Below are 13,834 nucleotides of genomic sequence, written 5' to 3' on the forward strand. Positions count from 1 at the left end.
AACCCTACAACACTTCTTTCTACGACTATAAGTTTTCTGACAATCAGCATTATAAGTTACAGTAATTCTTTTCACCACAAGCAAGTCACAGGAGAAGGGAAACCCACATCATGTCTATGGCTTACAATTCAGTATAATAAGATTCAGTCAAATGAGTTTTCAGTATTTTGAAAATTTGGTATTATGGTCACGGTCAAATGAAATTCAGTCAAATGAAATTTCAGTCATGTGAAGTAGACGTAAACACAGGCTACTTAATGTTCTTACCTTCCACGGCTGGAAATCATGGATACTCCCACATTGCCCATTTTGGAATGGTCCTTCTCCATTTCTACACGAAAGCATGTTGTGAAGGGAATGTGCTACCACATATACTGCATTGTATATGTTAAGCATGTAAGTGAAATTATACACATCATAAACAGAAATGCTGAGTGCTCTTAAATCTTCATAACCTGTACAAGGTAAAACTTTTTTGTTTGTTAAGTTCAGCAACAAATAATTTCCATCAAATGTTAGCCACTGACAGCCAAAAGCTTCCTCCCAAAATGTTGTCATAAAAATATCATCAGGAGATTTGAATGGCTGGATACTGTACAGGAAATCTGTGAGTCCAGGAATTTTGCCTTTGTGGATAAAGAATCCAAGACTACCATTCAACATTTGGACAGTCCTCATATTTAATATATTTATGAATATCTGCCAGCCAGTAGAACTGATCCAGACCTTTCCTGTCACATTTTGAGCAGAAATGGCCTCCAGGTATGGAAATAAATGTTCACCAGTAGTATATACTACAATGACACTTACTGTTGACTGTCGAATCACATTAACAACAGAAGAAATCTTCCATTTATCTTTTGTGATAATTTCAAAAAATTCTGTGCAACCTCCAGCCTTAAGAATTTCTTTCTGGAGGACCTGACCACCCAATATTCCATAATCATTGTCTGAGGCTAGAATCCCCACCCAAATCCAACCAAAATGAATTAACATCTGAGCTATACCAAGAGCTTGGTAAACATCATTTGGAACAGTGCGCATAAATGATGGATATATCTTTTTATCACTCAACAAGGAAACTGAAGAACCGTAGCTCACCTAGAAAGTCAATAAAAATGAAAAAGGAGAAAATACTGTGATGCTCTGCTAACAGAAGGAAATATAGCACAAAAGTGATATAATAAACTTTGTTAGACAAGTTTTATGTTTCCCATTGCAACTTACTTGGACAAGAGAACTGCATGAGTTCCTCAGGAGTTAATCCCACATCTAATCTAAATTGCGTATTTCAAAATATTTACAAAGTCATTTTTCATATTTTATGTATGCAGCTTTCCTCTTGAAATGAGTCTGCAAAAGGAAAATCTCTTTCTCTGAAAACACTTTCAACATTAATTCTGAAGATATAAAAAACACAGAAACTACATTATCCTCTGATTTACCCAAGCAAAACTCCTTTACTTAACCTGGCTCCATTTATTATTTTCTTTTTCTGTTCATTTTTTTTCAGACACAGTTTTAATAAGGCTGCCTCCTTAAGATCTGCTGCAACATTTCATATTGCATTATAGCACGTTTTCTTAAAATTTAAACAGTATATTGGGTATTACTTACTCTGTGAACTAGATGGATGAAGTTCTTAAAATGAAACAGATGACCCTGGATCCCGTGTAGAGCTGTGTGCCGGATAAGTCGTCTGGTAGTAAGGTGGGAGTGAGAAGTTAGTTATCCTGTTCTGCATCTCTATCTTACCCTGCTGCTGGAGTCATATTGTTTGGGATGGGTTCTGATGCAGATATGTCATGTGTCTAACCAGCTGGTTTTGCAAGAGCATGCTTTGCAGCCTGTTACAAACAAGAGCCACTGTGCTCGCTGGCTCATTTGAATATTGCTCCACCTCAGAATTAATGGCAAAAGAAGAGGTTTCAGCACAGCATGGGCACATTTCATGGTCTTTTGGATCTCAGTATGGCTGGAGTTTCATTGCATTTCAGACAGTTTCAGTACTGTGGACACTAGTCATGAGACAGGCTTCCAGGGGAAATCAAGCATCATCTGCAGCACACAAATTGTTTTTTGGGGAGTGGGTGGGCTATTGATTATATGCATGAAATCTTTAACAGTAAATGTTTATTTTGCACAAGTAGCCTACATTTATCAGTCGGATGACCACTAGAGATGTCATGTCACAGGATGTGTGAATCTTTTAGATGTTTTTAATGAATATTTTTAATGAACATTACTAATCATTATATTTTATTAATTTTTATTGTTTATTAAAAGATTTAATTATGTGAGATATGATATTGTCCACTAGATGGTGGTAAGTTGTTATCTATTTAAGCGTTGGTATGAATTTTTTTATTTGATGAAGTTTTGTGTACTAGTAAGAATGAAAGAGCTAATCAAATAAATGTTTGTGCCATGATATTCCTTGGTGGATTTGTCTTTATTCAAATATTCGTTTTGGATGCGAAGTTGGGAGTTTTTTTTGGTAATCTCATTGGATGTGATGACATACATAACATATATGCAAAATATGGGAACTGCCAAGATGTTCTGTATATAGACACACACACACACACACACACACACACACACACACACACACACACACACACAAATCTCCTTTGCATTGCAGACTACTGGTAATTCAGAGAATGGTAGCCCTTCCTGCTTACATACATCTACTAGTGGAGGACGGCAAGTGCGGCTTTTATTGATGCACCTAATATGTGAGGCAGAGTAGTAATTGCCTCATCCACTCTCCTAGTGTTCTAGATATGATCTCACATATGAAGCATATTATTGAGAGACATGCCAAGTGTTCCTGAGGCAATATACCTAATGTGCCCATAAAAATTACTGTAAGTTCCCAGTAGTTAGGATAAGAAATGCTACATAGCTAAATATGTTGAATTAATAAAAATCATCTTAAAAAAATGCTATATACCTTAAACTCCACAGAGTGGGAACATGCAGCATTCTACTAGATTCACCAGTGATATATGTTTACAAGTACTGCTGAAAAAAAAGTTTGCTGTGACTACTAGCATTTTTTCAAAAGACGACATACAGTGAATCTTTGTGGGTGGATCTTTGTTGAATCTTGCAGTGGGACATGCAAACTGCTACACCTAAAACTGTGAATCATGGCCCTCTTTTGGCTGCCTCCATTTGCATGTCATTAATGCCTTATTTAGTTGAATGACTGCATTTTTACCTTTTTTTGCAGTCATTTGCATTCAGTGCATAATGCCCAGTACCAGCTACTCTGCTGTTGTGCAACATGTGACTGTGTTGCTGCAAAAAGTACAGCTTGCTGTGTACTATACAAACTGTTTATGAATTACACGCACAATGCCAAATGTTGTGATGTCTTTCACATGTATAGAAATGACATTCCTACAAAATGGGTGCAGTCCATTGTGAGCTGGCAATGCACTGCAGACATTTTTCTCTTTTCTCCACTGCTGGGCTGCCATGGAGTTGGTATACATACACACACACACACACACACACACACACGCATACATATTATGTGAGTGTATGTGTGTATGTAGAGATATATATATATGTGTGTGTGTGTGTGTATACATACACACACACACACACACACACACACACACACACACACATATATATATATATATATATATATATATATATATATATATATATGTTTACTATCACATGTCACCCGTAAAATAAATTTCTGGTGAGAACATCGAAGGAAAGAGTGAAACTGACAATGTACGTCAGGATACAATATCGAATTAAGCCAAACGAATTCAGCAGAGTAGACATTGTCACCAAACAGAGCACGTGATTTCCATATAGGAGCATACTTACGTGAAACACCTACACCTTACATCATATAAGACCCCCTGCTAACCCTCTGCTAACTATATATTCCAATTCTGAGACCGCACTACATTCAGGAAAGGGATGAATGTCCCAAACACCACTGTACCACGATCTCTGTGAAGTACTTCGAGTTCATATCAGCAAATGCACAGTAGCATTTGCTGATAGGAATTTTGAACATAGAATGGTCAGCAACATGGAAATTCAGAATCTGTCTTTTGTTTTTCCATCTGCGGAGCATTCATGTTTGTCTTTTTGATAGTAAACCCTATATCTATATAGGTTCATAGGTAGGTACTAGGCTATCTGCCCTAGGGCTTTTATAAGTCTAGCCAGAATGTGTAGGCTTTTGCCTCCCTTTTAGACTAGATTCCTGAGCCTCTGTCCAGCAGGGCCATAGAGGTGATCCCAGGAGTAAATTTACGATTTCCCATCCACTCATCAAGATTTCTCTTGAAGAGGGTCAGCAAGGGGCTCTGCCTAACATAGACTGGGATTCTATTCCAGAGCGAGGGAAGCCTCTGGGATATGAATCAATCCCTCCATAATGTCCTATTTATTGTTGTGCTCAGGTTTATAGCCCTGGAGCATGTAGCTCTAATGGATTTGTTTTTTTTGAGGTGGAGCATGTCCATTAATTCCGGGTTAGACATGGCCTTGTACATCAAGCAGAGATTGCCTCTGAGTAGGCAGTAAGCAACTGAGTAGAGCTGGACTTTCTTTAGTCGAGCTGCAAAGGGCATCTGTTTGAGGCCCACAATCCTCTTGGTGAGGTACTTTTGCGGTCTCTCCAGCTGTTGCTGGTGTCGGGTAAGGTACATCCCAAATTGGGCATTGTACTCAATTATGGGCTTGATGAGTGATGAGTAGAGGGGCACAATGACCTCTCTTGATCTAGATGTGAACCCTTTTGTGATTAGGTGAGCTATATAGAAGGATTTTCTAACCACTTTGGCAATGTGATTGTCAAAGGAGAGGTTACTATCTACTTGGGTCCCCAGATCCCTAATTACTTCTTCTGTATTTAGTGGATTATCTCCTATGTGGTATTTTGTGGGCACTTTGCTTTTCCCAAAGGGGATGGACTATACACTTTTTGGCATTTAGCTTGAGGCCATGGTTCTGACACCAGGTATCTGTCTCCGTGAGACCCTTTTGGGGGATGCTTGTGTCAGCCAGAGAGTCGATTATGGCTCCCAGTTTGCAGTCATCTGTGAACTTGGTTAGCCACTGTCCTCCCGTGCTTGCCTGTATCTCAGAGAAGTATATACCGAACAAGAGGGGTCTCAGGACTGAGCCCTGTGGGACACCACTTGTAACCGGTTTAGAGTTGTACATGGCACCCCCAACTTTGACAATGTGAGTTCTATCCCTGAGACAGTTTGCAACCCATCTTGTGACATATGGGTTGATATTTAAGCTGGTAAGCTTATTTATGATGTCAGAGTGGGGTATTGTGTCGAAGGCCTTTGCGAGGTCCATGTAGGCTGTGTGGACTACCTTTCCCTCATCTATGGCTTTGGTAACTGTTTCAAAGAAGTCAACTAGGTTTAAGAGGCAATATCTGCCCTTAACAAAGCCGAATTGGGTAGGGTCCAGTGTCTGGAGGTTCCCAATGTCTTTGTTTATGAAATCCATGATGACGCGCTCCATAGCCTTGCAGATCAGGCTAGTCAGGCTTATAGGGTGATAGTTCCCGGGATCTGTTTTGGCACCACCTTTGTGGAGTGGGATTACTGTTGCTGTACACCATTCTTTGGGTACATAACCCATGGTAAGGCTGAGTTGGAACAGTGAATTTATGTGCGGGTTTAGTTCATTTTGGAGCTTGTGTAAGACACAGCCCGGGATACCATCCGGTCCCATTGATGCTGTGTTTTTTACTTTGGAAAGAGCTGCTTTTACCTGTGTGTCTGTAAAGTCTGGGGGATTGCATTCTTCTGGGATAGACACTGGCCCTTTTGGGGAGGAAGGGGCGGGTAAAGTTTGCACTGAACCTGTCTGCCAGGATGTTGGCAATGTCTGTATGTTCAATGTATTTCGTGCCATTTTGCGCCAGCTCAGAGCAGATGTGGGAGTTGCCACCCAGGTTCCTGACATAGCTAAAGAAAGCCTTGTGATTATCTTTAGAGTCTTTGGCGATTTTTCTTTCGAAGCTAGCCTTTGATGATTTTATGAGGGATCGGAGTTTCTTGCTAATACTGATCAGGGGTGTCTTCCTTTTTGGGGATTTTGCCCTATCATGTAATAGTTTCCTCCTTCTGTTGTATAGCTTATTTATGGCTGGGGTCCACCAAACTGGTCTCCTGTTTTTGGAGGAGAGAGTCTTGGTTTTACTTGGGATGACATGATCCATGCATTCCTGTAGGTGCTCATAGAAAGCATTTGTAAAGGATTCTGCTGTTTGGGTAGCATTTTCCATTAGCTTGGGGGCTTTGAAGCTTTTCACCTCGATCTTGAGAAGTGTGAAGTTTGCTTTTGAGAAATTTTTCACAGTGGTTTCGTTAGCTGGGGGTGGGGTCAGGATGTGGATGTCCATTGTGATTAGTTTATAGTCAGATCTTACTAACAAGGGATTTACCTCAGGTGTGGAACATTTAGCCCCCAGGTCCAATATGTTGTCCCCTCTTGTGGGAGTGGTGACCAGTTGTTCCATGGCGTTTGAGTTTACAAACTCCAGGAACCGTTGGGCAAAGGAGTTGGGACTCGAGTAGTCTTCCCAGTCAATGTTTGGGTAGTTGAAATCCCCCAATATCATGGTGTTTGGTGAGACCTTCATATTCTCCAATGTTCTCAGGAATGCTGAGTGGGGGTCCTGAGACAAGGTGGGTGATCTGTAGCAGGCTACATACTGAAAAGCAGTTTTACCCACTGTTAGATGCACATGGATGGTCTCCGATGCCTCGTGCAGTGCCACTAACCTGGAGGTGTGGGTATCCTTGATGAAAATGGATACTCCCCCGCCTTTAGTATTTCGGTCTGAGTTCTGTGGCTGAAAAGTATGGTATGAGTTATATCGTGGTAGTGCTGGGGTGCTCTCTGGAGCCTTGAACCAGGTTTCTGTTACTGCACAGATATCAATTTTCTCCATACTGAGGAGTGCCTCGAGTGCATGCATCTTGAGGTTTAGACTTCTGGCATTGAGTAACATTACCCTTAGTTTTTTGTTTCTTGTATTGTCTATGGAGGTGGGTTTGTCTTTTGAGCCTTGCCTAAAAAAGGCACTATGGGGGTGGCAAGAGCCTTATCCAGTATTTGAAAGCCTAAGGGTGACAGGTGCAAGCCATCCCTAGCAAAGCAACGTGGCTTGTCGAGCATGTCATTCCAGACTTAAAATGACTTTAGGAAGTGCAGAACAGGAAAATTACACAAATAATGCTTTTTAAATCTTTAGAACAGCTAGAAACTCACTTTTTGGTGAGAAAATGCAGTCGCAAGAAAAATAACAGAGAAAAAAAATACTTAAATCTGTTAAAAGTCTCTCTTTTTGTCTCTCTGCTGCTTGTAGCACTCTGCAGGACACCACTGGGAGCTGTGCTGAGTTGAATACAAGCGCAAAACCATGCAAATGTGGGTTTTAAGGCAGGGAGCTTGAAAGAGATAGGAATTAGCCCAAAACAGCCAATAGTCTACTAGTTGCTGGGCTGACAAAACACAAATAGTAGTAAATCCCACGGCAGAATAAACAGACACGGACCTTTATTGTTGTAAGCGCTTTCGGTCAAGGTATTACCTCAACCTTCATCAGACATAAACAATTATAACAACCACACAACTTCACTTAAATACCCAATGCCCAATTAATAAATTGCTCTCTTAATTAATACATTAAATATCTTGATCTTTTAAAGCAACAGGAAGCTTATACTGTTCAGTATAGCTACGCATTAATTGAATTGGAAGTCAAATAGTAAAAGTAAAAGTAATAAGTTCATATGTATGTACAGAATGTATGTGCATGTAATGTACACACTTACTTAAATGTTGAAATGTTAACATTTACACTTTCTTTTAAAAATATTAGTCTGGAGTAATTTAACTCACCCCATTGTCACAATATCTATGCACAACACACTCATATTCTGCAACATTTCCCCAACAACTCTAATTGTTAAAATCTCCTCATCTAATGCATGTAAATAAAAGATTATTAAAAGATTGTTGTTTAAAAATGTATGTACACCTTGTATATGTATATGTGTGCACATACATATGTATACCTATACAATTGTATGTCTATATGTGTAATAAAAGATATATATAATATATGAATAATAATGGATTTGATAGCAATTTCAATTGTATTGCTTAAAAAGCATTCTATCTACATATAATTAAAACCAAAATTAATATATAAATGTATATGCAAAATATTTGAATATTTTTAAAAGAAAGTGTAAATGTTAACATTTCAACATTTAAGTAAGTGTGTACATTACATGCACATACATTCTGTACATACATATGAACTTATTACTTTTACTATTTGACTTCCAATTCAATTAATGCGTAGCTATACTGAACAGTATAAGCTTCCTGTTGCTTTAAAAGATCAAGATATTTAATGTATTAATTAAGAGAGCAATTTATTAATTAGGCATTGGGTATTTAAGTGAAGTTGTGTGGTTGTTATAATTGTTTATGTCTGATGAAGGTTGAGGTAATACCTTGACCGAAAGCGCTTACAACAATAAAGGTCCGTGTCTGTTTATTCTGCCGTGGGATTTACTACTATTTGTGTTTTACTAGTTGCTGGGCTGAGACCACTCCTCCAGGGATAGATAGGCTGCTCAAAGCTCCCCACTCTCACTGGTTAACAGAGAAGTTTCCTCCTATCCAAGTAAGGATAAGGGCAACACAGGAACGTATACCACAGCCCAGGATTCAGCAAGACCTGAAAACTGGACTACTTAAGTTCAGAAAAGGCGGCAAACAAGGATTTTTTTTTTTGTTTTTGTTTTTTACAACAGAAACAGCAGTAACTTAACAGAAAACACTGTAAATGCTTTAAACAGGCTAGCGCACTTGAGTGTGTAGCCTACAACAGTTAAACACAAAAACAACTTAAAATGACTTTAGGAAGTGCAGAACAGGAAAATTACAAAAATAATGCTTTTTAAATCTTTAGAAGAGCTAGAAACTCACTTTTCGGTGAGAAAATGCAGTCGCAAGAAAAATAGCAGAGAAAAAAATATTTAAATCTGTTGAAAGTCTCTTTTTGTCTCTCTCCTGCTTGTAGCACTCTGCAGGACACCACAAAGAGCTGTGCTGAGTTGAATATAAGCACAAAACCATGCAAATGTGGGTTTTAAGGCAGGGAGCTTGAAAGAGATAGGAATTAGCCCAAAACGGCCAATAGACTACTAGTTGCTGGGCTGAGACCACTCCTCCAGGGACAGATAGGCTGCTCAAAGCTCCCCACTCTCACTGGTTAACAGAGAAGCTTTCTCCTATCCAAGTAAGGATAAGGGCAACACAGGAACGTATACCACAGCCCAGGATTCAGCAAGACCTGAAAACTGGACTACTTTAGTTCAGAAAAGGCGGGAAACAAGGATTTTTTTTTTTGTTTTTGTTTTTTACAACAGAAACAGCAGTAACTTAACAGAAAACACTGTAAATGCTTTAAACAAGCTAGCGCACTTGAGTGTGTAGCCTACAACAGTTAAACAACACAAAAACAACTTAAAATGACTTTAGGAAATGCACAACAGGAAAATTACAAAAATAATGCTTTTTAAATCTTTAGAACAGCTAGAAACTCACTTTTCAGCGAGAAAATGCAGTCGCAAGAAAAATAGCAGAGAAGAAATACTTAAATCTGTTGAAAGTTTCTTTTTTTATCTCTCTGCTGCTTGTAGCGCTCTGCAGGACACCATGAGGAGCTGTGCTGAGTTGAATACAAGCGCAAAATCACGCAAGGGTTTATATATATGAGTGTGTGTGTGTGTGTGTGTGTGTGTGTGTGTGTGTGTGTGTGTGTGTGTGTGTGTGTGTATGGATCTTCTTTGATATATGAAATGACCACAATCCTGAATGTTATTTTTATAAGATGAAAATAACGAAACTTAAAATCCTGAACCACTGCAAGGGTTTACTTGGCCCTGGGAAAAAATCTGTGGTTCGGGATTTTAAGTTTTGTCATCTCACAAAAATAACTTTGGGATTTTGATATATCAAAGTAGATCCATATATATATATATATATATATATATATATATATATATATATATATATATACATATGGAGGTGTAGGCTAGAAAAAAAATCTTCGGAATGGGGTGATGGCTGAATATTAACAAAAATGTATAGAAGCAAACATCTCCCTAAAGCTCCAGTCACTTAAACACTTCTGAATTTAATTTCTTCAAAATATCTCGAATGTATAGAATGAAAATTTGGATACTGTTGCCACTATTAAAGATCTAGATATCATTGTCGAAGATAAACTGTCCTTTAGGAAACATTTAAGTAACACTATAGCACAGAATTATAAACTGATGGATAATATAAACAGATACTTTATATCATGACACAGCGGGACTGCAAATCAATTTAAATTCCATAATAAGAGCAAAGATGCAGTTGGGTACCAAATTTTGGTACCCATATAACAAAAAGTAGTACAATGGGGTGAATAATTTATAAAGCAGGATTACTAAACAAGTAAAAGGAATGAATTAAGTAATGCAGAAAGGTTACATATATAACAACTTTAATGAAATATAGACAAGAGTCAGGTAACATAAATCAAGTTTAGAAAGCAAAGATTTATGCCTATAAAGGGCACCCTATTGAAATGTCAGCACATCAAATGTCAAATGCCAACACTCCACGACAAACAAGAATGGAAATGCAACATCACTCTTATCCTTTAAATTTCATTTTTGCAGAAGAGCTTTTGCTCCTGCACCCTAATATGGAGCACAGGTCCCCTCACAAACCCATACTTGTACATACTAACTCTGAAATTGTCATACCTTGGAGAAAAAGAAAATGTCCAAGAAATAGCTATATCTGACTTTTTTGTCACTCAGTCTCTGTGTTTGACATTTCAAATGGTTACCTTTAAAAAAGAGCAAGAGAGTCTACAACGTTAAACCAATAAAAACTTTCTCAAAGACTAGGAGAGCTACCAGCTGATTTATAGAAAGGGTTGTTAACTCCTGGAATAAATTACAATCCTGCATTAAATATAACTAGTCTTTTTAGGCATGTAAATAGTTTTTGGACATCATTTTCCATAGGACTGTTATCAGTATCAACAATTTGAGCCTTTGGTCAGTGCTTGACTTTTATTGTTTGGCGCTGTTGTAACTAAGGAGAAGATGGTTTTGAGTTAGTGTTTATAGTCAGAAATGATAAGAGATGGTAAGACCTTTGCATGTTTTTGGTGGGCAAAAAAAAAAAACAACAAGGAAATGGAAATCAAAAATTAAACCAAATCTAGAGATAGTATTGAAAACTGGAAATGAAATGAAAGAAAGGAATGTGGGATCTTTAAAGGAGGGAGGATGCAAATTGCATAAACATAAATGGCCTACTCGGGTTCAGTACATACAAAATACTAGTCAAGAAGATGTGTGATATGGTGCTGCTGGTGGATATTGAAAAAAAGTGAAGGGATGATGTAAAGAGTAATACTGAAGCTATGAGGAAAAAGGTATAATGCATGTCGATGTCAATGGAAATGTTCTTCAGGTTTTTATTATTAATGTATGTGAACTCGTTGCAAATTAAAAATGAATCATCTGCAAATTTTTTATCACTTGACTGTCTCTCCTCCATTTTTAAATTTGTAAGAGTAATTTTTAAAAACTAGCTTAATTAAATCTTGCATTGGTGTCTGTTCAATAGATCTTACCACCGGATGATAAAGTCGATAAAAATCAAAATTTCTAAACTTAAAAATGTTTTCCTTACAAATCTGTATTAGTTCCTGCAGTCAAGAATGGAACCAGTATATTAAATTTTATTTATATGAAAATCCCTTTTAATCAGTTATACACAGGGGTACATAAACTGAATGAGCAAAGTTAATACTTTTATTCAAGAGATACTAGTCATATTTATTAAATATTTTTCTAGAAATATTTACTAACAACCTTGAGGCAGTTTCACCCCTGCATCCCATGTTTCTTGCAAAAATACTTCAGTCCTTATAACATTTGATTAATTCATTCTCTTATTATTTCTGTGCCCCCCCCAACTTCTCCTCCAGAAAAGTTGTCTGTTTTCCATTGTTAACTTTTTTATTAAAAGGGGAAGTTCACCATGTTCATTACCCATATCAGCACATGAAGATAGATTTGTACTGGATCTAGAATCCAATTCTATATGCAATCAGCCATACGCCACTGTTTTTCGTTTCCCCTTTATATTTAATCATATAGTTTTCTAATTTTCTGTAGGTTTTGCAGTCTGTTGGTGGTTGCTATATTCTTCTAATAAAGTCTGTGAAGTGAAGTTTGAAACTGAGTGCTGGAATTGCTGCGTATATATATATATATATATATATATATATATATATATATATATATATATATATATATGGGTCTACCTGATAACACCGACACGCCAAAACACCGGCAACGAAATAACAGACACGACAAAACTGAAAGTTCAAAAACATGAAACTTCACATGCCCGACAAACCACAATCCCGACAATCAACAAAACAAATAACTTTCTTGAAAAACACACACACAATACAAGCACACCAAAAACCTTACAAACCTACACTAAACCTTACAGATTAAAGCGTAAAGGAGGTGGAGTAGCCTTACTCTTTAAAAACAATCTTCTTATATCCCCTATACCCCATAACCCAACCCAAGATAACTCAGCTGAAATCTTGATCTCTAAATTTCAAATCAACTCCAACAAAGCTATATATATATTCTGCATCTACCTACCCCCTGGCCATAACATTACTAATATAGAAGATACCCTGTCCTGGATTTCCTCTAGCTACCCACAAGAAACTATTATTCTAGGAGACCTCAACACTGACTAGTATAGTATCAACAATGATAATCCCTCTTCTTATATCAACCTACATAACTTTAAACAAACTATTACCACCACTACTAGAATCAACAAACCTAACAACAAAGAAACCATCCTAGACTGGATTCTAGTCAATAAACAAAGACAAAACTATCAAGTAGGAACCCTGCCAGATGATATCAGCGACCATTTGCCCACGTATATCATCAGGCATAAAAACGACATAAACAAACCTCCCAAGTTTATTACTGCCAGAACCAAAAAAAATTTTAATCCTGACTTATTTCAAATGGAACTAAATGCCTGCAACTGGAACCCCCTAAAAATCCTCCCACTAGACGAAGCTGTCAGCTACTTTAACCACAAATTCTTAACAATACTAGATACCCACGCACCCAAAAGATCTATCAGGTTAAAGTTCAAATCTGCTCCCTGGCTCTCAAAAGACACAAAACAAAAAATACTTATAAGAAACAAATCCTGGGCTAAATGGAGAGCAACTAGAGATGTCTCAGAACACCTGAACTTTAGACAACTACGTAATACTACTAAAAAAGCCATACTCTCCGACAAAAAAGCCTATTACAGTAAACTTCAACAGTCTCACACTAAGAATCCACAAAAATTTTGGACCGCCATTAATAACCTTCTTCAGCCCAGCCATTCTAGTACCCCTCCACCCCTAGAGTCAGATGACAAAACCAATCTAGAAATTGCCAATGCCTTCAATACCTATTTTACAGAGACCATTCAAACCCTAGCCACACAGCTAACCTCTACAAACACTAACCTACCTAATTCCCAACATGACAATCTTCCTATTTTCAAGATAAAACCCATATCAATCTCCTTTATCCAGAAACTAATTCACAAACTAAAACCCTGTACACCCTCTGATGACAACCTTCCAGCTGAATACCTTCAACTTGCAGCCAGAGCAATTGCTCATCCTGTA

At 37.7% G+C, this 13,834-nt stretch overlaps 1 protein-coding gene across 1 annotated transcript in view; it reads right to left on the bottom strand.

Moving 5' to 3' along the window:
- The window catches only part of LOC122805992 (extracellular calcium-sensing receptor-like), a 304,623-nt gene that overhangs the window by 281,169 nt on the left and 9,620 nt on the right, over positions 1-13,834 (bottom strand). The window contains 1 exon segment of the mRNA XM_044076233.1: positions 268-1,101. Coding sequence (XP_043932168.1) covers positions 268-1,101 — 834 coding nt within the window.

This window comes from Protopterus annectens, chromosome 7.part0 (assembly GCF_019279795.1).
Source record: "Protopterus annectens isolate FY-2018-M chromosome 7.part0, PAN1.0, whole genome shotgun sequence".
In the NCBI taxonomy this organism is placed as follows: Eukaryota; Metazoa; Chordata; order Ceratodontiformes; family Protopteridae; genus Protopterus; species Protopterus annectens.